The 25,540-nt window shown below is 41.3% G+C and overlaps 17 protein-coding genes across 17 annotated transcripts; 7 read left to right on the top strand and 10 right to left on the bottom strand.

Moving 5' to 3' along the window:
* Positions 1-44: 44 nt before the first annotated feature.
* Positions 45-1,037, bottom strand: VPS74 (Vps74p; the record flags this gene model as incomplete). The annotated part of the gene is made up of 1 exon (XM_003681006.1): positions 45-1,037. One exon carries the CDS (start codon positions 1,035-1,037, stop codon positions 45-47), a length of 993 nt encoding a protein of 330 aa, XP_003681054.1.
* A 177-nt stretch (positions 1,038-1,214) lies between these two features.
* On the bottom strand, positions 1,215-5,033 carry UBP2 (ubiquitin-specific protease UBP2; the record flags this gene model as incomplete). Its single annotated transcript, XM_003681005.1, has 1 exon — positions 1,215-5,033. The coding sequence occupies one exon, from the start codon at positions 5,031-5,033 to the stop codon at positions 1,215-1,217; it is 3,819 nt and encodes a 1,272-aa protein (XP_003681053.1).
* A 582-nt stretch (positions 5,034-5,615) lies between these two features.
* On the top strand, positions 5,616-6,188 carry FRQ1 (frequenin; the record flags this gene model as incomplete). Its single annotated transcript, XM_003681004.1, has 1 exon — positions 5,616-6,188. The coding sequence occupies one exon, from the start codon at positions 5,616-5,618 to the stop codon at positions 6,186-6,188; it is 573 nt and encodes a 190-aa protein (XP_003681052.1).
* A 55-nt stretch (positions 6,189-6,243) lies between these two features.
* On the bottom strand, positions 6,244-6,936 carry CAT5 (putative monooxygenase CAT5; the record flags this gene model as incomplete). The annotated part of the gene is made up of 1 exon (XM_003681003.1): positions 6,244-6,936. The coding sequence occupies one exon, from the start codon at positions 6,934-6,936 to the stop codon at positions 6,244-6,246; it is 693 nt and encodes a 230-aa protein (XP_003681051.1).
* A 146-nt stretch (positions 6,937-7,082) lies between these two features.
* On the bottom strand, positions 7,083-7,913 carry PHO92 (mRNA-binding phosphate metabolism regulator; the record flags this gene model as incomplete). The annotated part of the gene is made up of 1 exon (XM_003681002.1): positions 7,083-7,913. The coding sequence occupies one exon, from the start codon at positions 7,911-7,913 to the stop codon at positions 7,083-7,085; it is 831 nt and encodes a 276-aa protein (XP_003681050.1).
* A 212-nt stretch (positions 7,914-8,125) lies between these two features.
* Positions 8,126-8,350, top strand: WIP1 (Wip1p; the record flags this gene model as incomplete). The annotated part of the gene is made up of 1 exon (XM_003681001.1): positions 8,126-8,350. One exon carries the CDS (start codon positions 8,126-8,128, stop codon positions 8,348-8,350), a length of 225 nt encoding a protein of 74 aa, XP_003681049.1.
* Positions 8,351-8,376: 26 nt separating this feature from the next.
* On the bottom strand, positions 8,377-9,735 carry BCS1 (bifunctional AAA family ATPase chaperone/translocase BCS1; the record flags this gene model as incomplete). Its single annotated transcript, XM_003681000.1, has 1 exon — positions 8,377-9,735. One exon carries the CDS (start codon positions 9,733-9,735, stop codon positions 8,377-8,379), a length of 1,359 nt encoding a protein of 452 aa, XP_003681048.1.
* Positions 9,736-9,857: 122 nt separating this feature from the next.
* Positions 9,858-10,571, bottom strand: IAH1 (isoamyl acetate-hydrolyzing esterase; the record flags this gene model as incomplete). The annotated part of the gene is made up of 1 exon (XM_003680999.1): positions 9,858-10,571. The coding sequence occupies one exon, from the start codon at positions 10,569-10,571 to the stop codon at positions 9,858-9,860; it is 714 nt and encodes a 237-aa protein (XP_003681047.1).
* Positions 10,572-10,827: 256 nt separating this feature from the next.
* Positions 10,828-12,303, top strand: ARH1 (NADPH-adrenodoxin reductase; the record flags this gene model as incomplete). The annotated part of the gene is made up of 1 exon (XM_003680998.1): positions 10,828-12,303. One exon carries the CDS (start codon positions 10,828-10,830, stop codon positions 12,301-12,303), a length of 1,476 nt encoding a protein of 491 aa, XP_003681046.1.
* A 226-nt stretch (positions 12,304-12,529) lies between these two features.
* Positions 12,530-12,835, top strand: ATP17 (F1F0 ATP synthase subunit f; the record flags this gene model as incomplete). Its single annotated transcript, XM_003680997.1, has 1 exon — positions 12,530-12,835. One exon carries the CDS (start codon positions 12,530-12,532, stop codon positions 12,833-12,835), a length of 306 nt encoding a protein of 101 aa, XP_003681045.1.
* Positions 12,836-12,899: 64 nt separating this feature from the next.
* On the bottom strand, positions 12,900-13,148 carry LSM6 (U4/U6-U5 snRNP complex subunit LSM6; the record flags this gene model as incomplete). The annotated part of the gene is made up of 1 exon (XM_003680996.1): positions 12,900-13,148. The coding sequence occupies one exon, from the start codon at positions 13,146-13,148 to the stop codon at positions 12,900-12,902; it is 249 nt and encodes an 82-aa protein (XP_003681044.1).
* Positions 13,149-13,527: 379 nt separating this feature from the next.
* On the top strand, positions 13,528-16,461 carry RGA2 (GTPase-activating protein RGA2; the record flags this gene model as incomplete). Its single annotated transcript, XM_003680995.1, has 1 exon — positions 13,528-16,461. One exon carries the CDS (start codon positions 13,528-13,530, stop codon positions 16,459-16,461), a length of 2,934 nt encoding a protein of 977 aa, XP_003681043.1.
* A 99-nt stretch (positions 16,462-16,560) lies between these two features.
* SDH6 (Sdh6p) lies at positions 16,561-16,800 on the bottom strand (the record flags this gene model as incomplete). The annotated part of the gene is made up of 1 exon (XM_003680994.1): positions 16,561-16,800. The coding sequence occupies one exon, from the start codon at positions 16,798-16,800 to the stop codon at positions 16,561-16,563; it is 240 nt and encodes a 79-aa protein (XP_003681042.1).
* Positions 16,801-16,985: 185 nt separating this feature from the next.
* Positions 16,986-18,701, bottom strand: ADE2 (phosphoribosylaminoimidazole carboxylase ADE2; the record flags this gene model as incomplete). The annotated part of the gene is made up of 1 exon (XM_003680993.1): positions 16,986-18,701. One exon carries the CDS (start codon positions 18,699-18,701, stop codon positions 16,986-16,988), a length of 1,716 nt encoding a protein of 571 aa, XP_003681041.1.
* Positions 18,702-19,297: 596 nt separating this feature from the next.
* On the top strand, positions 19,298-21,325 carry ARO10 (phenylpyruvate decarboxylase ARO10; the record flags this gene model as incomplete). The annotated part of the gene is made up of 1 exon (XM_003680992.1): positions 19,298-21,325. One exon carries the CDS (start codon positions 19,298-19,300, stop codon positions 21,323-21,325), a length of 2,028 nt encoding a protein of 675 aa, XP_003681040.1.
* A 61-nt stretch (positions 21,326-21,386) lies between these two features.
* On the bottom strand, positions 21,387-23,810 carry AFI1 (Afi1p; the record flags this gene model as incomplete). Its single annotated transcript, XM_003680991.1, has 1 exon — positions 21,387-23,810. One exon carries the CDS (start codon positions 23,808-23,810, stop codon positions 21,387-21,389), a length of 2,424 nt encoding a protein of 807 aa, XP_003681039.1.
* A 626-nt stretch (positions 23,811-24,436) lies between these two features.
* TLG2 (t-SNARE syntaxin TLG2) lies at positions 24,437-25,537 on the top strand (the record flags this gene model as incomplete). The annotated part of the gene is made up of 1 exon (XM_003680990.1): positions 24,437-25,537. The coding sequence occupies one exon, from the start codon at positions 24,437-24,439 to the stop codon at positions 25,535-25,537; it is 1,101 nt and encodes a 366-aa protein (XP_003681038.1).
* Positions 25,538-25,540: the final 3 nt, after the last annotated feature.

The following is a 25,540-nucleotide window of genomic DNA, read 5'->3' as shown; positions in this document are numbered from 1 at the left end:
AATTTCCCCAAAAAGTACTATGTAGCTTTCTATGTCCTCAAACATTATAATAACATGTCCATTCTTGAAAACACCTCAAAGACACCAGCAACCACTTCTAACTGTAATGGGCAGTCTTTGTTTTGACTCAATTCTTCTTTAACTTCTTTGTTCAGGTTTATGGATAATCCTGATTCTGTGGCTTTATCAAGATCGAAGGGATACTGTGTATATTGCTCTAGAATCTCATCAGCTCGTGAAAGAGCGCGATCTCTTTTCTCGTAATCTAGGGACGTCAAGACATTCTCTAAGACGTTGGCACGATACGACCCACATATCAAGGCAATCGTTCTAATAAGTTTGAACGAAGTAGTATCTGGGAAATACTCATTATAACTGAGCTCCATGTTTCTAGAAACCAGCACGCTAAGCACTCTACGCTTTAATGCCTCTTTACAGCTAGTATCCGTCACGGGATGCGTAGCCATATCAAAGAGAAAGAAATTCTTCATCTCGGTTCTCAAGACACCTTTATCGACGAGACCCTTTGCCAGCCTTTCCCTCACCTGTTTCAGTTGGTAATTGATTTTTAGCAAGTTCCAAGTTTCCCCGCTGAGTAAATCAATCCAATTGGCGATAGTTAACGGTTCGTCATATTTCATCAATTGTAAAGTTTCATCCAGCAAAACTTCACCAGTTTTACTTGCATCAACAACTTCAATCAGTCTTTCAGAAACATCAAATCTTTTCCTTGCAGAATCATCTATAATGCGAATTTTCCCTCTCAAAGCAAGCTCAATGATAATACATCCACGTAAAGCGTATGAAATATTATCATTCCAAAAAGACAAATAGCCTTCCTTATCCCTCAAGCCAAGCAACAGAACCTCTTCCATCAATGTCAATTTAGGATTCTTTACATTCTCAGTAATCTTGGCTTCTTCCGGATCATATGCAACCCTTTTCGATGTAGTAGTTTCGTTAAATTCTGACGCCTGAAGCGAGGATTCATCCCCAGAATCAACCCGGTTCACCCTACGACGTTGCAAATTAGACATGAAGTAATTACAGCGGTCAATACCCACCAATTCAGGCTACTTGAACTATTAATTTCGATTTATAGAGAGGTTATATTAGTTCAACATATTTCAGATGAAATCGTGGACTGTGACGATTGATCAACAACTGGTCAGCTGATTATAAGGATAAAGCTACTTATAGTGAAGATTTAGGTATCAATCGCGGTCTATGATTCTTTTGAGAGGTTCGATATCATGCTCATGTCCTTGGCGAACATATACCAGGAAGTAGGGCGTCGCCGTATTCCCCTCTGTGAAATTGAAGACTTCGGTCTCGGGAACTTCAGTGATGGTTTCGTCGTTGTACTTCCTCCAGGTACCGTTCTTGGACCTATCCTTGATATAAACCCAGTAGTGACCGTAACTGGCTTCGCCTCTGTGGATAAATACGGCGAATAGTGAGTAACCAATTTTTTTGAACTCTTCGAATTGCTTGTCAATAGTGTTCTCTAACTTGGCGATATCGTGGTACAGCGATGTGAGCTCTTGATCAATGTCTGCGATGGATTGCTTGAGTTGCTCGATGAGGAAGTCGTTATTGAGTCCTTTAAGTTCCTGACTCTTTATCAGGTCGGACTTTAGGTAGTTTATAGTCTCCATATATGCAGCTTTCCGTGAAAGACCGAGTTCGTTGACACTAAGTAGTTCCTTTTGACGTATCTTTAATCTTGACAATTGTGCTTTCAGCTGCTCTGATTCCTTTTTCTTCTCTACCATTTTGGGGTCTTGTGAGTCGCTGTATCTGTCCATGTACAGCACTTCATTGAAAGGGAGCGGTTCAATCGACTTGAAAGGCATGAACCTTTCACGATCATAGTAAACTCTTTGTATTTGTATTTGTAGAATCGTTGGGAACTCTGTAACCGCAACTGTTCTTTTGACGTCGCCATACTCGGCCATAGTCAGACGTTCATCACTGAAATATGAGTCGAGTGCGTCGTATATGTCCTTAGGATGATCTCCGATGTTGACCAAGAGAGATAAGTATCGTTCAATCTTGGTCTGGATTTCTGTTGATTTCGCAAGCGGTATGATCGTCTGCTTGATCTTACCGTAAAAGAGCTGCTTGACCAAATCGTTTTGCTCGTTGTCCTCGTCGAGATTTATTGGATCAGATGCGCTCTCCAGTTGGAAAAGAACATTCCCAATACATTCTGTGACATCTTGTTGTCTCCCCATCTCTAATGCATTCTCTAACTGGTCAGAACTAATTTTAGCGACACGAGTAGAAGTGCTAATTATATTATCCTTCTCTGCGTCACTCATGGGAATATCCTCCTTGTACTCTTCAGATGGTTCTTTTGTCATAGATACGTCAATATCTTCATTCCCACTATCACTGTCCAACTCTATAGGACCTGTCTGATCGTTATCCGACCTATTTGTTGGTCCGTACATCAAAATATCGTTGTTTGTCGATTCAGCTATTTTAGACACTTCATGCTGGGCATTCACTGTGGTAGGCTCAAACTCAACTTCAAAATTGCTGGGTGCAAATGCTAAATAGGCAAGTTCCTTTCTTGGAGTGACACATCTTTCCTTCGAATAAATCATCGCCTGGAAAAGATCACGGAGTTGATACACAAATTGAACTGATCTTTCAACCTCAGCTTCACTGACTTCTCTGCCGCCAATTCTTCTTAACTCATTTCCAGTATGATGCCTAAAATGTTCCATCGTTTCCTGATATTCCAGCACGTACCTTCTTAATGGTGCTAGGGAGAAATAATACTGCAGCAGCGAGTTCAGGTAACAAGTGTTACCAATATTATTCAGACCTGTTGGCCAGTTATCAGCTGGCAAACAACTAGCATCGATAGTTCCAGTGTCTATAAAATGTAAAATCAATTTAGAATTTCTTTCAATTCCAATTTTGGTTAAAGCAGCTTTGAGCTTCAAGAGATAATCGGACTCAAAGGCAGTCTCCTGATGCCATTTGCGTTGGAACACTTCAAGGACTGTCTCATCACCAGCGTTTTCGTTAAGTTGCAACATGCTCAATGCTTCTGAATATAATAAAGTCCCCGGACCGTAATATAGCTGGAAATCAGGGCACTGCTGTAGCAGATAATTCAACAGACGTAGACTTCGTTTGCGAACACCAATCGTGTACAGCGCTCTGTCACAGTCTATCTTCAAACCCGGAGAGTCATTAATGCTTATCGAATATGCTGTTTCAATTATGTCGTCGTCAACCGATTCGTCGACTTCTAATATCTCGTAGGCTCGTGAAACGTTCTTATAAGGCTCGTAATCTGCAAAGAATTTGAGTTTGTCGGATTTCTTATACTTCGCCAATAATCGTAAAGCGTTTTTCAGATCAGTGTGGCGGTTTTCATTTGGGTTTGCCATGGTTTCCGATTTGTAAATGGAGACTAGTAGTGAATCATCGATAGTGGCAACATCTACGTCCTTCGAATCTATACCAAAGAGTTTCAATGCTTGGTCAAGAGCTTCCTGACCAACAACATCCTGTTTACCACAGTAAGCCACTAATTGGTAGGCTCCTTTTCTATTGGCGATGTAAGTTAGAGCGTCGAAATAAATGCCAGTGTTTTCTGGATCTAATGCGCATTGTGCCTCATAGTTCTTGATGATGTCTCGATCAATATAATAAAAACATGCGGAAAGATTAATGAAGTTATAGTTGGCGTCTAAAGGCGAAGCGGATTCAAATGAAAAGATGGATCTATGCTCACCCAACATCTTAAACCATGTTGTCTTCGAGAAGGCGATTTGAATTGCGTTGAAGGTTCGGTAAACTTTGGAGGTAGTCTTTGCATCCTTACCAAGTAGTTCAATTGCTGTCTTCCCTAGAAATATCAGTTCAATACATTTCCTAATAAAAGACTCCCGAAGCCTTCTGACCTTTCTATCTTCAATGTAGTTGGTGAGGTTGGGAGGTTCAAACTCGAAATAGCTTTCACCAGTACTTTCATCTTTCTCAACATGTAGCTCAAACCCATATTTTGAAGTGAGCCAATTGGGATTGATACGTGAATTCAAAACGACATTATCAGAGTTTATCGTCTTTAAGGGCTCTTCAGAGTTTTGACGGTTCAATGGACCCCTAAAAATTTTCAATAGAGTGTTAATGCAGTCAGCTTGGGTGGGAATTTCCGATGGATCTAGCGTATCAAATCTCTGACATGCCTCTGAGTATCTGGTTTTAATAGCCGTTCCGGACCAGCATTCTGTCTTCTCCTCTCTGTCGAATTCAGGCAAGAAGACTTCAATGAGTACCAGTTTATTGGTATCACTTGAAACATATATGGCATGGTCCACCAACCGCGGATCTGTCGGGTCAAACTCCAAATCTTGTCGATCAAACTGATGTAGATCTGCTTCACTAATGCAATGATAATGAGTGACTCCGGCCTTTTTCTTGGTGTGTTCCAGTATAGATCTAGTCTTCACAGTAACCTTTAAGTGATAAACTGTATTCTCAGAAAGGGTGCTACTGGTGATCTTGTAGTCATGCGGCACATCAATCAGCACTCCCATGTAAACATTCAGCTTGTTATGCCCTGGGCATGAAATTGATGGGTATTCGAAGCTTGTTTGTAATGTAATTTGGTCGACCAGAGTACCGAAAGAGTAGGGATACAACTGTGATATTCTTCTAGAATAAGCTAGTACGGGAGCCTTAAGTATACCATTATGCAGATCGGAATATAGTATATCATGGTCCTTGGAGTTGATAAATGCCAAATCATGAATCAGATCATCTAGTAATCGATCAGACGTTTTGAAAGGAAATTTTGTAGAGACTTCCCGATACAGTACTTCTTTACCTGAGTCCCTATGTGTAAGCGTATCCAAATGGTCGGCTTGTTTCGTATTACCCACCATATGGTCTGTTTCTCGGCCAAGATCCATCAAATCAGGGGTCTCTAACCTCTTTTCTGCTTCTAAACTATCCTCAGAGACAATCTCTTGGACTACATTGCCACTCTTCTCGTCCTCTTGAAGCATATTTGCGAATCTCTATTAAGCAACAGCGATAAAACACGATTTTTTTCTAGTATTCCGGAACCCACTCACTAAGTGCTTCAATTGGAGTGCTCTTGCAGGTTCAAACTACGATATGTGAGCCTGATCTAGTAGTCTCCACGTATTAGTGATTAAGAGAAGGGGCACCTTCAAGATCAACTAATGATTCGTTCTACATGACACTACAGTAGCATAACTTGAGCCATTCAGCCTACTTATGCGGTACATGAGGTCTCTAGTTATCGCTTCCAACTCAGGTGATGAGATTGAATCCATGAGAGTCTTTGAATGGTGTTTTAGAGTCTTGTGGTTGTTCTTTTAGCGGCTGCAGCGGCCACGAAGTTAAGACCTGCACTACTGTTTGACTTAAAGAACGTAATTTAATTTGGAATGCAGCCCAATCAAATCTGGCGTTTGAGTTTCTTCTATTCTTTTGTAAGTTTATCTCTTCACCTTATTGTAGGACTATCTTTATAAGCTGAGTAAGTTTGAAAGCCCGAAAGCCTTTAATTGATTGAATAATACTTGGGTAAACAGTGAGACAGTTCAAGGAGGACATAAATAATGGGAGCCAAGGCATCAAAGCTCTCCAAGGACGATCTGACAAGTCTGAGACAGTCAACATATTTTGATCGCCGAGAGATTCAGCAGTGGCACAAGGGTTTTTTGAGAGATTGCCCCAGCGGCCAGTTAACAAGAGAAGATTTTGTTAAGATATACAAGCAGTTCTTTCCATTTGGATCCCCTGAAGAGTTTGCCAACCATGTATTCAGTGTGTTTGACAAGGACAACAACGGGTTTGTTGACTTCAAAGAATTTATTACTGTACTGAGCACCACATCAAGAGGCACTCTAGAAGAGAAATTGGTATGGACATTCCAGCTATACGATCTGAACCACGATGGGTACATAACTTTCGATGAGATGTTGACCATAGTGACAAGCATATACAAGATGATGGGTTCAATGGTCAAATTAAGCGATGATGAGGCCACACCCGAACTGAGAGTGAAGAAGATATTCCACACGATGGATAAGAACGAGGATGGTTATATTACACTGGAAGAATTTAGAGAGGGATCCAAAGTAGATCCCTCAATCATAAATTCTTTAAACCTATATGATGGCCTAGTCTAGTCGTGGGATCCAATTGAATCCGCTATGTAAACTATGGAAACAACACTCTCCAGTATCAAACCCTCTCGGCGGTCCAGATGGCCACCTTACATATACCCTTAATGCCCTCTGTGAGCAGCATATATGGAACAGCTTTCTTCGAGTCATATTCGATAGCAGTGTTTAGATGTTCCAACTCATCGTCTCTAAATTGTCTGATAGTACTAGTTAGATCTTTAATTTCCGCTGGTATCCCAAAACTACTATCAGGCTTCTCTAATTCATACTGGTTGGTCAAGCAACGCAGCTGCTCGTTATAGTGTCCACCGATAACAGTTTCAACAGCTTCCGTACAGGCCATCGCAGCCTGTGGAGATATAATTGCAGTGCCAGCGCCCATAGCGAATGCACCAAGTTTCCACAAGGGTGTAATTAGAGAGGGTCTTACTCTATTCTTTAACTGTAAGGTGTTGAAAGTGTTGTGATGGTGTATCTCTTGATCCCACATATGTTGTAGTACTGGCTTCAAATGGGGATACTTATTGGCTAGTACGAAGTACTGACCCGCGTAAATGTAGTCTGCCCCAAGCTCACCGGCCTGATCCACTCGAACAACACGATCTAAGTAAGCTTCTTGAGCTTCTGATAGGGGTTCGTACTTCAGATTTTGAGTGGAACCTTTATCACCATCGCTTGGGATCTGCTTCAAGGAGGACAGGGCGGAGAATGACCGCCTTATAGGAGTCCTAGCAATTATATTCTTCAACATTGTTCCTACCTGAGGATTCAATTAGTTTGGTGCTTGTTGATATATATCTTTACAAAGAAGCGATGAATATAGGAGTGTAACTTTTTGTTTCTGGATCCTTGAACGAAGAGTTCCTTGAACACTTTGAGAAGAGTTGACGAACAAAATCAAGTGTAACCATGGTCCAGGAAGGACTGTACATTGGTCTGATCATACTTAAACAGTTTTAAGATAGACTTGCAAATCGCTGGTGGGATCTCCTGCGTGTCTCGAGAGTTTGTCACGGGCTTCATGTCATTCGATGGGATCAAAAACTGCTTCAGCAAACGGTTTTGCACATCTCGAACCACAATCCATCTGACTTTGAATGCTGTATCGTATTTTTCGTTGTTCCCCCATATACTAGTATCAAGTCCAGACTCAAGCCCAGAAATCATCTCTGCAACTCCGCAGAAACGACCTGAAGCGTTCACAGAAAAGAACAGGAAGATCTTTGAGCCCTTGGGTAAATTAAAATATGCTTCCGATAGTCTCTTGTTCCCGAAATATGTGGAAGACCATATTCCATTGTAAAAGGATTTCTTTACGTTCTCCAGACTCGAAGATTTGATCACAAAGAACCTCGAATGCTCAGGTACATCTATCCACGGAGGTATAATTGCCGAGGTCTTCTTCGCCAATGGTTTACGACCTTTCTGTTTCAAAGCCATAGAAACTCGACCAGTATAGGTATTAATCGCGTTTGGCGACACATGTTGATATTCAGACATCTCATCAAAATATTGATAATCTGCTTGTCTCAAGGGAGCCACCTGGGTTGTGTAGTTGTTATCTCCACCACTGTATTCATCCGGTGATCTTTGTGGCAATCCTGCATTGCCCTCAGCAGCAGAATGAATCGATGTGATAAATCCTTCCAGCTCCTTCAAAGAGTCGCTAATCGTTCTAACTGGCACAAAACCACTAGCCACGTTCCTTTCCCAAGCTTCCTCCATCATAACACTAGTATATCTCACAACTCAAACCTCTTAAATACGTTGAACTAGTAGAGAAAGTGGTACTTGATTGTGCACTTTTAGCCGCCGACACACAGAGATTTATATCACAGAAAGTCACGTGTCATTCGATGATCAATAAATGATAAGAATCTCAACCACTACTTCAACCATTACCATCGAAACATGTCAGTATCTCATCACTTGGTTATCAAATGGGCCGTCATTATGTGGAGGAACATGTGGTGAATGAGTTGCGAAAGTGCTGTGCAAAGGAAGAGGAGCCAAATAAGGCCGAGGGACTGCTATTGTCGTGTTTGTACCAGGAGCTTTTAAGAAAAGTGCTGAAAGTAGCCCAGTTACAGGCTCAATTAGAGGGCTCCCGTGAGATTCAACCTTATAACGTTGAAAGTGCGGTGGAAACTGTTATGGAAGGTTGATATTATCTTATTTACAGGTTTGGACTTTATAAAACGTGGTTGGAATGCCTTAGAGTTTCTATCATGTCTAATGCGGATTGCGGTTTGTCCTTGTTCATTACGAAAAGTCCCTGCAGTTGTGCTGTACTTACAGTAATATTCAACTTGTTCATTGCTTCGACAAATAGTTTGCATAGAGTTTCTTCTCCGGGATAGAATTTCATAAACATCTTCTCCACCTGGTATGAGGTGGCATTACCAACAAAAACCTTGTAGTCAATTCTACCAGGTCTCATTATGGCCGGATCCAGTTTCTCTGGGTGGTTTGTGGTCATAAATGTTATTGTCTCTTCCGATGAAGTCACACCGTCTAGAGCGTTAAGGAGACCACTGAAAGTAACGCTCGACTTGAAGCCTGTTTCTCCAGATTGCAATCTTTGATTGAAAGCTGCGTCTATATCTTCAAGCAGCAGTATACTTCTCTCGGGCATGTTATTCATCAGATGGTTTAAGCGATCGTCGGTCAGATTGCCCTCAGAGAGGTTCAAGATGCAAATGTTGTAATCAAGTTCACCAGCCAAAGCTTGAATGAAACTTGTTTTACCTGAGCCCGGTGGGCCGTAAAGCAAGTAACCTCTTCTATATGGAATACCTCTATCCGAGTACCATTTCCCATTACGCATAAACTCGTGAACATCCTCTAGGATCTCCTCTTTGATACCTTGGTCCAGGATTACCGAGGGCAACATCCTCTTGGCCTTTGGTTGTCCAAATTTTCTCCACTCGGGACCGAACGAAGTATATATTACAGTCTTTCCTTCTGTACTCTTCAATGCAATGTCTTTTGCTTCATTTAAAATCTCGTTAAAGAGATATCTATCCCTGTACAATGTGGTCAATGTTACTATCTCAAACGGAGATCCATTCGTCAAGTCGATCATCTTCGCAGATCTTTCTCTAGTAATTCTGATAAATGCACCTTTGTATCTTATCCAATGGTTTCCAGGACCTGGAACGAGCGCAAACTTGGTAGTCACAGAACCGTTGTCATGTTGCACATAATTAGTCCTGACAGATAGGTGTTTGGAGATTCTTTGAGGGTGCTTTGACATCCATTGAAGAAACCAGGCGTAAGATTTGTCTTTCGACTGTATCTCGAGATCGACGATCATTTGTCTGTACAGGAGGTTACTTGCCTTAATGATCCCTGACCGAGCAACTGCCAGACCTGTACCAAGGACCATCAATCCACCACCTGCTGCAAAATACGGATTATTCTCCATGGCATTGGCAATCATGCTAGAAAACTTGCCCTTTAAAGTGTCTGGTGCTACCACAGGGAGCTGAGCATCAGGAGTACTCTCAGTAAGGGAAATTGTAGAAGGCTCTGAGTCTGATCCCACCATCTTAGGACGATTCGAGCAACTCCTTAACTTTGTATGGTGTTTATTAATGTATTATGTGTCTATATAAATTTCAACTTTGGCGATGGCCTTATCAATGAAAAATCGGTAAAATAAACCAATTATCATAACACATTAGAGCCGTCCTCAGCAACCTCTCTCCAAACTGGTAACCTTGTTGGAATACACTCGGGAGCCAGTTCAGGGTAGTATTTTCTAATTGACTTCAAGAGCTCATTGTAAAAGATTTCATAGCCCTTACCAGAGAAGTGGAGCCCATCGCGAAACAAGTCACGCCAGTTTTCACCTCCTTCTCTTCTGAAGGCTGTGTTAAGATCGACAAATGGGACTTTATCCTCTGTAGCAATCTGTTGCAATTTATTCGAATAAGCTTCAAAGTTTTCATTCGTACGAATATACCCTCTTTCCACTTCTTCTTTTCTGGCAGCTTCGAATCTCTCTTGATCAATGAGTCCAGGACCAACTAGAATCGGCTTAATGTTCTTTTCTCTCAACATAGATATCATCTTTCTCGTGTTGGACGCATATTCCTCCATTGGCACTCGTTGGTGGCCCCCCAAACAAGCATCATTGGAACCAAAGAAGATCGTTGACAAAACAATATTTTGTTCATTTTCCAGCACTCTTGGGAGTATTTTCAGTCCCCATCTGGAGTTGTATCCGCTGAACCCACGCTGCACAATATCCAACTTCCGAGTGTAGTCATTACATAGGGCTGCGCCCAATGCAAACTGATCAGACTCGCCCTCTTGAGCCCTGCTATTGAATGCAAACTCAGTAATTGAGTCGCCAAATAGCAGAAATTTCTTGTAATCCATTTTCGATCTTTGAGGAACTATTTATGCTGTCATTGACAACTCCTTAAGTTCTTGATGCTAATAGAGCTCCTAGCCATCACGTGTAAATGGGTAATACGATCACTAAGCCTGTTTAAGTAGCTCAATGGAAAGCTAATCAGCGTTTTCTTTATGTCGATCTCATCGGAGACTTCAGGCTCAAAGATCCTTCCCTTTTACAACTGCCTTCCCTGTTGAAAAGTTATCTGATCACCTCAAGACAACGGATAGCGACACAATGGTCTCTGGAATCGCTAAACTGCGGTTCATACGGTATGCGTCGACCTATTGTGGGCGTAAGAGGATCTCGATTGTGGGATCAGGGCCCTCTGGGTTTTATACAGCTTACCGTTTGCTTACCAAGTCCGAGGTGCCTTTGCACATTACAATGTGGGAGAAATTGCCTGTACCATTTGGATTGAGTCGATATGGAGTAGCTCCCGACCATCCTGAAGTAAAGAACTGTGAGGATACTTTTACCAAATGTGCTAAAGAGTTTTCAAGACCTGGTCAAAAGCACTTATTTGAATTCATCGGTGGAGTTACCGTGGGGGAAGAAGTTAAGTTGACTGAATTATTGAAGAAACAAGATGCTGTGGTTTTAAGCTATGGTTGTACAGGCGATAAGAAATTGGGGATTCCAGGAGAGAATAGCACGAAAGGTGTGTTTAGCAGTCGAGAATTTGTCAACTGGTACAATGGCCATCCCGATTTTGCGACAAGTCCTAAGTTCATCGATTTTGACTGGTCCAAAGTTCGGAATGTGGGTATAATAGGTAACGGTAACGTTGCATTGGATTTGACGAGGGTACTAATAAGCAACAAAATCAGCGAATTGTGGAGTGGTACAGATATATCACCGATCGCGATGAAATGTCTACAAAGGGCACCTATACAAAATGTGAAGCTCATTGCAAGACGTGATTTTAGTCATTCCAAATTTACTAATAAGGAATTGCGAGAGATGTGGGAATTGGAGAAGTATGGGATTCGGGGTCGTATTGACCCCACATATTTTCGAGAAGACATGTTTAACCTAAACACGATTAAAGACCGTGCGTTTAAAAGACGTGTGGAAATGTGCTCCGAATATCTCAAACCCTACGAGCAAAGAACCAAGAGAAATTATCAAAAGTTCCTTCCACCAGGAGCGAACGGCCAAACGTGGGAATTAGACTATCTCAAGACTCCCATTGCCATCAACAGTGACTCCAGTGGTAACCTAAGCTCGTTGACTGTTTGCAAGAACGAAATCACTGCAGATAACAGAGTAGTATCACTGAAAGACCAAGAATTGACCTACGAGCTCGACTTACTGATCACTTCACTCGGTTATGCAGGCCAGCCTCTACCTGAATTTGCCAGCCTGCACATTCAATTTGATAAAAGCCATCTAGCTGCTACAGCAGGCCGTGTACTGACTACACAGGGCTCTACATATCCTGGCCTCTACGCATCGGGGTGGATAAAGACGGGCAGCACAGGTGTCATAGCCTCCACGATGATGGGAGCTTTTGAGGTCGCGGACGTACTACTTCAAGACCTGCCCAAGCTTCCCTCCAGGCCCACTGGACCCGTGGATCTCACCCATATCGCGCACACGAACTGGCACCACTGGGAAATTCTTAACAAGCGCGAGCTACAGAAGGGCGAGGAACAAAATAAGACAAGGAGCAAATTCCTGACGTATCAAGAACTTCAATGTTCCAACTAGAGTATTCTATAAGCCTTACAAGACGACTAATCTGTAAATATTCAATCTCATCGCTCTTCAACGACCAATCATCTCTTAATAAAACACATCATAATTAACGAGGCGCTGTGTTTTTTCAATCATCAAGTGAATTTTGACCCTGAGTTAACCAACTAGAGGTCTATTAGAACAAGCATTAGTTGTTTAAGATTTGATAAGATCAATTAGTGGCTCAGCAAGGTTCAACATGATCGCTAAACGTGCACTATCTACTTTGATTCCTCCAAAGATCGTTTCTGCTGCAAACATTGGGTCTGCTCCAAATGCTAGACGTATCGGAAACGTTGTCCAGTTTTACAAATCCCTACCACAAGGCGAAGCTGCTGCTGTGAAGCCTAGCGGTGTTATTGGCAGATACAAAGCCAAATACTTCGACGGTGACAACGCTTCCGGTAAGCCATTGTGGCATTTAGCCCTAGGTATCCTAGTGATGGGTTACTCCATGGAATATTTCTTCCATTTGAGACATCACAAGAACGGTGCTGAACACTAAACTCGTATATATACATACTTTCTACAGATATTCATTAAAGATCATTTTTCCGTGCGTTATACAGTTATACTTCACTAATATACATGACCTGAGTCCCTCTCAGAAAAACATCTGTGTTGTAATTTCTGAGCAGCCCATTGTGCCCATTCTCATAATGTTCAGTAACTTTTGACAGTGCTACGTTCATAAACCCATCAATCGACTCCAAACGGCCGCTATACAGCATTCCAGAGTGCAGTTTCACGTTTACTGGTTTGCCGATGATCTCGGACAGGAATTGTGACGACACACTCGAGGTTCCCTTGGCAGACATCGCTTACAGAACTACTCATCTAGCTGTTGAACTGGTCATAAGCTCAATTTTTTATTCTGAATTAACTATAAGAGAATGTCACCCGGCTTCACTAGCATTTTAAAACTGAAAGCCCTTTAACGAACTGATGCAAGCTGTTTAACCACTGTTGAACTATTCATATAGGTTCGAATCGCTTGAGAAAGTGTGGGATCTTGGACGTGTTGGCCTCTGGAGTGTGCTATTCACCGGAGAATTGGCTGAGACAAACATTCTTGAGCTGTGCAGTCGTTTTCCACGCCGCGTCAAGATCTAGTGTAAGATCAGGCCAATTGGTGGTTTGTTAGAGGTTCAACTGTTAAATTAATTGGTTCAAGTGGGCCTTGAGAGTTACCCAAGGATGGAGACTGAAAATGGGGGTACAGATCTGTCTGTTTCGTACCCTTCTTGTGTTCGATGTAAGGATTTCATCACGTCAGGTCATGCATACGAGTTAGGTGATGATCGTTGGCATACGCATTGTTTCTCGTGTTATAGATGTGAAAAGCCATTGAGTTGTGATAGTGATTTTCTGGTACTCGGGACGGGCACATTAATCTGTTTTGATTGTTCAGATTCGTGTAAAAACTGTGGGACAAAGATTGATGACTTGGCAATTATTCTGTCCTCTTCAAATGAAGCTTATTGTTCAGAGTGTTTTAAATGTTGTAAATGTGGTGATACCATCAAGGATCTGCGATATGCCAAAACCAAGCGTGGTTTGTTTTGTATACATTGTCATGAAAGGTTGCTTGCCAAGAGGAAACAGTATGAGGACAGGAAGAGAAGATTGAAGAAAGATTTGCCCGAGGTTCCAACAGTGGAATTACCCATGCCATTGGTTATTCCTGAGAAATCTAGTAAGAGACCTCAGTCGCCCGTAAGAGGCTCGGAGAGATCGTTGACACCACCCCCACTTTCAAAAAGTCTGATAAAGTCTAATAGTGGGAGTGTTATTTCACAGTATTTGGCAGAGGATGATGATGTGAAGGTTGGTAGTGGATCAATACCAGCGAAAAAGGACGATGAGGATACTCCCAAACATTCTCGAAATGTTTCCATTGATGATATGTTGAATTCAACTCTAGAGAATGATCGAGAAGAATTGAAGGTATCACAGGAACCGAAGGTTTTGTTGAATAAGACTCCGTTAAGAAACCACCGAGCCACAAACTCATTGAGTAAATCACCGCTCTCCCATAGGCAGGGAATGATCCTCGAGCCGGAACAAAGTAATCAAGAGAAACCTTTGGAGCAAGAGGAAGAACAAGGACTAGCGCTGAATTTACCATCACAGTTTTCCCCAATCAATAATGATGAAGATACTTTGACCTTGGGGTTCGAAGATCGCCCTCCAACAGATTATGCGGTAACATCTCCGCCACGATCTCCCAGTCCTTCAAAAACAAACACAATCGTTACTTCTCCAAATCGTCAAGAAATTGTTTCGAATGCGAATGAAAGTGGCAAGAACCGAAAGATCGGTCGATCTCTTTCTCTTAAATCAAGAAATCTGGTTCACAATCTGAAATCTAAAACAACGGGTATCCTGGATCCCAGGTCAAGTTCGCCATCCACTTCTCGATCCAAGACCATCTCTTCCCCCGGTAGAAACGATTTGGATACGCATTCTGGATGGGGTGTGCCGTCTAGCGAGGAAAGTAATACGCAGCCTACCCCTGTAACATCTTCGAGGCATAAAATGACTCCGAGAGGTAAGAGTGACAGTACATTACATGCTGATCATCGCAATTTTACAAATCCAGGGAGAAATTATAGCGTTGAAAATGTGGACCATAGAAGAACGCACAGCAATGCTAGTAATACTAGCGCATCGAATGTCTCAATGTTCAGAACTCCTCCATTAGACAATCCATCGATATTTGGTCGACTCAGTAACTCGGGGTCCGCTTCCCACTATAAGACATCTAGTTGGCAAGCGAATAACGAGCCTGTCATGGAGGACCCCGCGGAGTCAGATGCACAGAAGACTGTAGATGATGATATCACAAAGGCAGAAGATGAAAATGAATCTTTTCTCAAGAAGGAGCTCGGAGAAACTGAACTACTGCTAAGAAAGTTGAAATTGGAAGTGAGAGAACTCGAGTCCAAGAGATTACATTTAACCAGTGAAGTGGACGGTCTACAGTCCACAAAGGATGTGCTCGTTCATGAGATCGAACGACTGAGAGCAGAGAAGGGTAAATTTTCCTCGTTGGAATCGTTAGCGCCGGTACCACAAAATGGTGATTTTCAGAAACCTCAAGATTTTAATGTTGACGGAATCCAATCAAGTAAACAAGCAGAAACTGCAAGCGTGGCAAGGCCAGGAACAAAGCCAAGGTTCTGGAAGATCTTCTCAGGCGCAAGGCAACCACCTCAGTCTCAACAACAGCAACACGGCCAGCAACTGTCTTTGCAAAATCTCGCAGCACCAAGCGGTACAACTGCGAACACTTCAATATCATCGTCTTCTAGCATGTACAATGGTAATAATAGCACCAGCGGCAAGTTGGAAATCTCTGGGCCCGTTCTCCAAAATCCAAACGAGTTCAGTGATGTTAAATTACTACCAATAAACATGAACTCACAGTCCGAGCTAAGCATGCAAGGGTCACCATCTCGAGTGGATGGGAATATACTTTATGGTTCTAGCCTTGTCGCCAGATGCTCCTATGAGCAATCAACGATACCATTGATCGTAAAGTCGTGTAAAGAGCACATCGAGAGTAAAGAGGAATTTCTAAGAACAGAGGGGATTTACCGCAAGTCGGGGTCTCAATTGCTTATTGAGGAGATAGAAAAGGCATTTATTGCTTGCGACACTGAGCAGACGACTGAACTTTTAAGCCTTCTCGATGAGGACGTCCATGCTGTTGCGAGCGTCTTGAAAAGATACCTAAGGAAATTACCGAACCCGGTAATAACGTTTCAAGTGTACGAGCCGTTAATGAATACCGTTAGAGAAAACCAAATGATGACTAACCTTCCATTTAAGGCTGGCGGCAACCATCTCAAGAACAATCCACAATACGTTACAGCACTAAACACTATTGTCAAGATTTTGCAAAATCTGCCGCAAGAGCACCGCGATTTGCTGCTTTTCTTGGCAAAACATATCCATACAGTTATGAGCTACAGCGAAGCCAATTTGATGACTTTGCATAATCTGTCACTTGTCTTTGCCCCTGGCTTGATCCGTGACTACACTGGGGAGAAAGATATTGCTGATATGAAGGAAAGGAATTACATTGTGGGCTTTATCTTTGGGAATTTCGAAGACATTTTTTCATAAAGAATAAATAAAACGATTGATCTTAAATTTTGTAAAATGTACAGGAATGGTGTGAGATAGCAATGCACTATAAAGGGACATTCGTGATGATTGGACGAATTAATGAATGTCCTTCAACTCGGGCTGAGAATAGAGATCTTTTCTCTTATGACCCACTCTCAGTAGATGTTCAATAGCTGTGAAATCCTTCTTGGGTAGTCCTTTATATTTGCCGAACTCTTCACGGATGTAGCTTACAAAATGTGGCTGGTTTGGCCTTGGCTTTGTATGTGCTACTCTTATACATCCTCTGTAGAGGTGAATCACCTCCTTTTGGAGTCCACTCAAACGTTTGGCCATGGTTACTATTATAGTTCCTCTTAATGTTTAACGTCTTTTCAAGGTCAATCAAGACATCGATCGGACTTTCAAAGTGTAAAATAAAAAATAATCACTTTACTACCTTCACTCAAAGAATAAAATCGGTTAATACGTAGAAATACACATATTTAAGAAAGTTAAATTGAATAAAATCAATGAGATTTTCATTTGGATTTGAGATAGTTTTTGTAGCCTTCACTCTCCAACTTGGCAGCCTTTTCCAGAACGTCTGTCTCTTGTCTTAGCAAAAAATGTTGCATCTTATGGTGTAAAGAAGCGTCAAAGGCACCAATGAGACGGATGGCCAATAGAGCTGCGTTTGTACTGTTGTTAATGGCAACGGTGGCGACTGGCACACCTCTTGGCATTTGAACGATGGAGTGCAAGGAATCAACACCATCTAGGCAGGAACCTTTAACTGGAACACCAATCACAGGTAGTGGAGTCATCGCTGCGACCATACCTGGCAAATGAGCTGCACCACCTGCACCGGCAATGATGGCCTTGATACCTCTTTGTGAAGCTTCAATGGCATACTTGCTCATTCTGTTAGGTGTTCTGTGTGCAGAAACGATAGTAACTTCAAAAGGAACTTCAAATTGTTCTAGAATTTCACAAGCTGCGGACATAACCGGTAGATCTGAGTCTGAGCCCATTATGACACCAACCAGTGGTGCTTTTTCAGCTTCATTTATCATCTTAGTAGCGGCAGATATCTTTGGTGGCTCTTTCAATTTACCGATGACATAGGACATTCTTCTTTCACATTCTTCCATTGAAGAAGTGACCACATTAACGTGACCCATCTTTCTCTTTGGTCTAGATTCCTTACCGTATAGGTAGACTGAAGAACCTGGAGTCTCCAAAGCACGTTTGCAGATTTGAAGTTCTTTATTTTTTCTTTTCTCATCACCCAGGATGTTCAGCATGATAGCATTGGTCTCTGAAGTTGTTAAAGCGGAGAAGTTCTTTGGCATTGGCAGATTCAACACTGCTCTGACGTGAGCTTCAAATTGAGAAGTGACACAAGCGTCAATGGTGTAATGGCCAGAGTTATGTGGTCTTGGAGCGATCTCATTGATAAGCAATTCACCGTCTTCTAGGTAAAACATTTCGACACCAAAGATACCGCAACCTGGGAAAGCTCTCACCGCATTTTCAGCTAGCAATTTAGCCTTCAGTTGGACAGAGTCTGGTATTCTCGCTGGAGCATAACATAGGAAACAGATATTGTCCTTGTGGACAGTTTCTACAGTTGGATAAGAGAAAACACGGCCGTCAATGGAGCGCACAATCATAACAGCCAATTCTTTCTTGAAAGGAGCCCATTTCTCAGCGTACAAAGGACGATCTTTCAAGAATTCTAGGGCTTCAGGAATTTTACCTTCATTTTTAATGATAAAATTACCTCTACCATCGTAGGCCAAAGTCTTAGATTTCAACATGTATGGGTAACCCAATTTTTCCCCAACTTCCTTCAAAGCACTTACGCTTGCGGTGTCGATTGACACACTTTCCGTTACGGCAATCTTGTTTTTAATCAAATGTTGCTTCTGCAAATACTTGTCTTGGATTAATTCGATAGTCTCTGGTGAAGGATAAATCTTCAAATTGGGGAATTTCTCTTGCAATCCTTTTAAAGTAGGAACATCCACATGTTCAATTTCCACAGTCAATACATCACACTTGGCCGCAATTTTCTCAATATCATCTGGATTAGCAAATGAACCATTCACATGTTCAGTAACACTATTAATCTGTTTAGCTGGTGAGCCAGGAGCATCAAGAATAACTGTTTTCACGTTCAATCTGTTAGCAGCTTCAACAATCATACGACCCAATTGGCCACCACCTAGAATACCAATAGTTCTAGAGTCCATCCCTAAAAATTTTTACTTCCTGCTATATCAACCTTGAATTCTGGATACCGATGTGTGACAATCCAAACCCTTTAAAGTGCCTAAAATGAGTAGATAGTTGACAATTTATCAACTTTTAATCCTAGCTCATCGTGATAAAAATTCCAGAATTTCATTATTATTTTGCAAATTAAGCGGTGCGCGAGGAGTCAAGATTGATAAGGTTAACATAGCTTGAACATAGGCATCTAGTACCATCTAGTACCATCTAGTTCCTTTGTAATGAGCTGCGGAAATTACTACAACCCACGATGAACAGTCTCATCTGCATATTTGAGCAGTCGACGATTCAGTGACCTACAATAACCATAAGTGATGCAAAGACGGTTAAGGGCTACGGCTCATGATAGGTCCAACCATGTTGAGTTGTCAATGATTTGAGGTCTAGTGAGCTGACTATTGATAAAGCTAGTTGGAGTTCGTTGAAGATATCGTTTCGGTTGTTCTCGGTCTTTCAAGGTCATCTCGGTTATTCAAGGTCTCGGTTAATCGCGGCAACCGGTTATTCGCGGTTATTCGCGGTTAACCACAAGGAAGGCTTGCCGCTGTTAGCCGCCATGAGAGAAACCTTTCATATAAAATCAAGGGTTTGTGGTATTCTGTCTTGTTCTGTCTTTCGATTCATCACTTATCATTCAGAAGAACAGACAATCAAGTTTACAGACACTATGACACCGGTTACTCACGACCTTGTGCATACTGCACAACATTTATATGGAGCCAATAATCTGGCGGCCCAAATTCCTTTTGGTCTGTATGTCTTCAAGAGACTACTTTCAGTAGGTGTAAAGTCAATATTTGGTGTTCCAGGAGATTACAATATGAGATTGCTGGAACATATGTATGATGAATCGCTAGTCGATACGGCGGGAGATAAATTGGAATGGGTAGGTTGTTGTAATGAGTTGAATGCTGCCTATGCGGCAGACGGTTATTCTAGGTATTCCAACGAAATTGGTTGCGTTATTACTACTTATGGTGTTGGTGAATTAGGTGCTATTAGTGGTTTAGCGGGTGCTTTCGCCGAAAGTGTAAAAGTCTTACATATTGTCGGAATCGTCGATTATGAAGTTAATGATTTGGGTCCTGAAATGAGGTCTCACAATTTGCACCATTTATTGCCTCGTTTAAATGACTCTAATTTTGTGGGTCCCGATTACAGGGTTTATGCAGAAATGGTAAAGGACAAGGTAGCTTGTTCAGTAGAATATTTGGATGATTTGGAGACTGCTTGTGATAAAGTCGATAAAGTTATCGAAGATATCTACAAATACTCGAAACCCGGTTATCTTTTTGTACCAAGGAGTTTTGTAGATGAATTGGTAAGCACGAAGAATTTGATTGAAAAGCCAACAATTACGTTAAGGGAGTGTATCGAGAAGAGTCCAGTAGATGAAGCTAAAATTGTGACAGAAAAAATTTTAAGATTGTTAAATCAAAGTGCTAGCCCAGCTGTCATCGGAGATATGTTCACTGATAGATACGGATTACGTGTGGAATTGAATGACTTTATTAATAAGGCAAACATCGTTGGGTTTTCCACTGTGCAGGGGAAATCAATTATCGATGAGAGCAGTCCCCTGTACATGGGTGCATATAACGGGATGACAAGTGCACCAACGGTCTCTGAGAAATTATTAGCGTGTGACTTGGTCTTACATTTTGGTATTGAAAAAAATGAAGTTAATTATGGTAACTATAACTTCCCTCATAAATCAGATGCCAAAATTGTCGAACTACATCCGCAGTATATTAGATTTTATGATAATACCACGAAGAAGGAAGAGATTTACAAAGGTGTGAGTTTTGTTGATATCTTAGACCTTTTAAATCAGTCACCCGAGTTGTCTGAACTCTCTTTCCAGTACAATTCCAAATTTAAAGCATATACAATTGAAGAATTGAACCTTGACGAAAGGGATTTTGGAAACGATGAAACAAGTGATATTACTCAAGGCACTTTGCAAAAGAGTATGCCTAATTATTTGAACCCGGGGGATGTTCTTATTTCGGATACTGGTACTTTCCAATTTGCCATCCGTGATTTTTCACTACCAAGTCAAGTTAAATACATTACTCAAGGATTTTATCTCTCCATAGGTATGGCATTACCAGCGGCACTTGGTGTCGGTATCGCCATGAGAGATTATCCAATGCATCATGTTTGGGACGTTGAAAAGATTCCCTTTGGTTACGAGCCCAAAGTAATTCTTTTCGAAGGTGATGGCGCTGCTCAAATGACTGTGCAGGAATTATCGACTATGATTCGTCACCAAGTGCCAATTGAGATTTTCTTATGGAATAATAATGGCTACACAATTGAAAGAGTTATTGAAGGGCCTACTAGGCCATACAATGATATCCAACCTTGGAAGTGGACTAAACTGCTCGAAGCTTTTGGAGATTTCGATGGTAAACATTCGAGAGCCACGGTCCTCGAAACACGCTCTCAGTTGGAAAATAAGCTCTCAGAGTTGAAGTACAAAGATCACAGAAGAGGTATTGATTTCATGGAAGTCAAATTGGCAACGATGGATGTCCCTAGTCAACTACAAAAAATGATTGACGCAATAGTTAAGAACTAAAGACTAGCATTTATATACTATAATAGAATGATTTGCAACAAAATTACAAAAAGTCCTTCGTTTAGGTACGCGTAGTGTCTTTCAGGTTTTTTGCAAATTCAACTTTAGATCCTTCATAGACCAACTGTAAGAAAGGGTTGAGAGAGCTCTTAATCAAGATTTCACCTATCGGGTGTTCCTCTATCTTTGATAGTATTTCAAAGGAAAGTTTCTTGATCTTCTCTGTTTCGCCTCGCAGGAACTTAAAGCTCACCTTGGATGAGGATGACGATATCGAAGATGACGCTGATGACATGGATGATGATGAACCACTTCCATTAGTCATGGGATAACTTGTTGCTGAAGGAAATGAGTAAACGGAAACGTCAGAGCCAGATCTTAGGGAAACTGTGTCCAATATACTGTCTCTACTTCTGGGATTTGCTAGATTCAACATCCATTTAAGACTCATTGAACGTGGCCTTCTACCCTCATAATCACTATTTAAACTTGCTGTAGCAGTGGAAACTGGTAATGCGCTAGTCCCTGAGTTTCTATCAAGGCTTTTTGTCTTTGAGTTTTTTGGCCTGCGGATGTTGGAGTTCAAGAGAAGAGGTAAAGAAAGTAGATTTAGACTTCTGTCTCTCACAAAATACTTTATGACACCATCACCAATACTCTCTTGGTCGACAATATGTAGCCACGATTTACCTTTTTTCCAATTTTCATGGATCTCCTTCTGTACATTAATACCAGCGAAGTCCTTCCTTAGAAGATTACCGCCCACGGATGATCGCAAGAACGGGTAGTTGAACCCGCTCGCCAGAAAGGCCTCGAGATTGCTAGTGCTGGTGCCGATGTTTTGCAAAATATCGGTTAGAATGTCATGCAAGCTGCCGAGATCTTGTTGTCTCTCAGACAAATTCTGATCCGACCGAAAGAGACAATCAATGATTGAATCCAAGGTGGTAAACCACCTCATGTACTGTAGTGATGCAGGCCTGAAAAACTCATCAAATATCACAAAGTCTTTGTAGCCAATCAAATATGAATTTAGTAGGTTGAAATCGCGTCCGTGACCGAAATTTAATATGTTATTCAGATGCATTAATTGTATTACGTTCACTTTCTTCAGTGCACTCAATGCTTCGCTACTATTTGGATTCTCTTCTTTTATAATGCCGAGAAATTTTGCCAGCAAACCTATTCTTATGTGGTCCTGGTTTTGAAATGGTGCCATCTCGTTGATGTTCATATGCAAAAATTTCTTTAATAGTTGAGGGTCCCATAAGCTATTCCTTTGATTATCCGACCTGTCATTAGATAAAAGCATCGTCTCATCATCAAGATTATAGTAAAAATCCCACAGCTCAGTGTGATGCTTGAAGATGGGATTAGCAGTGCCCATCACACAAAATGTTAGTGATTTGCAATGCTTTTCAAAATATTGTTTGATAGTATTAATCATGGAAACCTCAATATATGGTAGACTTATTGCACACGGACTTCTGGAACTGCTGACATGTGGGAAACATCCAAATAGGCTCGATAATGCAATCACAAACTGACAAAGTTGCTCCTTCGAGGACTTATCCGAATTAATAATAATCTTGAAAGAATAGTTAGTTGAGGGTATGTTCTCCAATAAAGGGACTAATCTCTGAAGAAAAGAGAGTAAGGGATGCCCACACGTCTTTGCATGCATTGGGAGGCATGCTATAAGGTCGATCGATAATGGATCTTTTGTCAAATGATTGAATTGGCTATCAGCTGCGTACTGATCGAAATGAATTCGTATTCTGCCTTTATCGAGCAACATTCTGTTTCCATACCTGTCTATAGGTGTAAGTTTCAACATCTTTCGTACTCTGGTTGCGCTCTCTGTGTTATCATCCAGTGCATTATTTAAGGAATTTTTATTGACCACTGCCTGTAGCATCTGCTGTAATGGCTGGTCCTCCAGAATTGCACGCACAGCCGACAAATCAATGCTGTTCAATGTGCCAAAACAATTCTTGACTAACTTGTCGTTGTCATCGTCATCTTTTAGCATCATATCTTCTAGTGCCATTAACAAGAAGGGTTTCATAATTTCCACGTTACTCAGGGTTGTACCTAATGCAATTGATCGTATCTTACTTCCTCTTGAATCATTCTTGTCACTCTGAGCTCTGACTAAGTTTATGAAGGATATTTGGCTTGGTTCCTTGCTGTTCTCTTCTATTTGCTCATTTATGGGAGGAAGTAGCTGATAACTTGAATCGATCTTGTTAAAATACAATTTGAAAGTGTTACAATCTGCTCCAGCGGCAGCACGGTGTTCGATGTTATTGGGTATCATAAGACTGGCTAATTGAATGGTTTTTTGAGCTCCCTTTTGGGCAAATCCTGCTATGTGTTTGGGGTATTGACTTACTATAGTTGGGCCATACTTATTATCAAATTTGCTTGTCAAAATGTAGAGTATATTGCTCTCCAAGACTTCAGAGCCTTGTCCCGTATCCATAGTGGTCGGGCTTGGGCGATTAGTGGTACAATGAGGATGTGATGAGCTCAACCAGCGAGAGTAGTTTATAGTGTGATAGCGATTCTCCTGTAGCAGTTACAGAGCCAGCTGTGATTTTTGCTTCAAGGCACGAAATATGACCTCTGATTAGTCCTCTAATCAGGCTTTTGGATTTGTTTTGTAGCAGATCAAATATACATCGTCTTGCGAAGACCTTAAACTTTTCAGATCAATTAAATAGAAGTATACATAATTGTGGAACTCGCAAAACGAAGAAACACATAAATACCACTTCCAAGTCCTCTTTGAAGTCTAGAAACATCAAGTTTTAGCAGCTCGAGGACTTGAAGAAAGACCGGTATCCCTACTTGCAAGTCGTCTTTGTAGAATTGTTGAAGCACCAGTAGCGTACAGATAATTAAAGTTGCTCACGGTACAGAACAAGTCATGAAGATCTTATAGATCACCTTCAATTGTTTCCAAGCGTACTCTGCTTTCATTTATTTGCGCGATGTCAATTTTACACGATTGTTAAGGGTTTATTCAATCTTAAGGAACACTTATCTTCTTTATCTTAAAACACTTTATAAAATTGAACCAAAGGTGAACCGTTTCCTCAAGACAGCATGTTCAGAGATAGAACCAACCTTTTCCTATCTTACCGTCGAACGTTTCCTCACAAAGCCAACTTTAGTAGGTTGAACAGGGGTAAGGATGACCCATTCATGGATCGTCATGAAGATGAAGAGGCGTACCCCATGGTCGATATGACACAAGACAGAAGCAGAGATTATCTACCGCCAGCCTTTGTTGACTTGACTCAGGATGTGGATGATTATTTGGTTGAAGTTCAGAGTTTAATGAAGCAACTGAGCAAATTGTACCAGAAGAACTCACTGCCTGGATTCGAAGATAAGTCGCATGATGAGAAAGAAATCGAGGCTTTGAGTTATGAAGTGATTCAATTATTCCAGAAATCTTACAATGTAATCAAGAAACTGCAGCATATATTCGAGAGCCAAACCTTGGAAGGTAAAAAGCTTAAACGGGGGGATTTGATCATACTAGACAATCTACGGAAACGCTATGCACAAAAAATCCAGTTGGAGAGTAACAATTTTCGTGTGCTACAGAATAACTATTTGAAGTTCCTTAACAAAGATGATTCGAAACCCATATTCCCCAAGAGCGAGGATTCAACGCAACTCTTAATCGAGGAAGAAGAAGAGCCTTTAAGGAATAGTCAAGACATCGAAGCGTACTCTAGACAAACTTTAAGGCGACAAATGGACCCTGGTCAACAGGCAAACCAAAGGTTTTTACAGGAAAGAGACGAAGAAATTACGCAACTGGCCAAGGGTGTGCTTGAGGTCAGTACAATTTTCAGAGAGATGCAGAATCTTATCATAGACCAGGGAACTATCGTGGATAGAATCGATTATAATTTGGAGAATACGGTTATACATTTGAAAGAAGCCAATCGGGAACTGACTAAAGCCACTCATTATCAAAAGAGAACTCAAAAATGCAAAGTAATCTTACTGCTATCGCTATGTGTTGTAGCCCTCTTCTTTTTTGTGATGTTGAAACCACATAACAGCGGTAGCTCTGCACCAAAAGTGGAAACTGCTCCAAAAGGATCAAATGGCGATTCAACCGCCGAAGGCCCTATCGAGGTGAGTAACGATAATTTACAAAGGCGATTGATAGAGATACTTATTAAATAGAAT

The sequence above is a fragment of the Torulaspora delbrueckii genome, chromosome 4 (assembly GCF_000243375.1).
Source record: "Torulaspora delbrueckii CBS 1146 chromosome 4, complete genome".
Classification (NCBI taxonomy): Eukaryota; Fungi; Ascomycota; class Saccharomycetes; order Saccharomycetales; family Saccharomycetaceae; genus Torulaspora; species Torulaspora delbrueckii.
The sequence above is the reverse complement of the archived record's forward strand: the minus strand, read 5'-3'. Positions and strand labels throughout refer to the sequence as shown.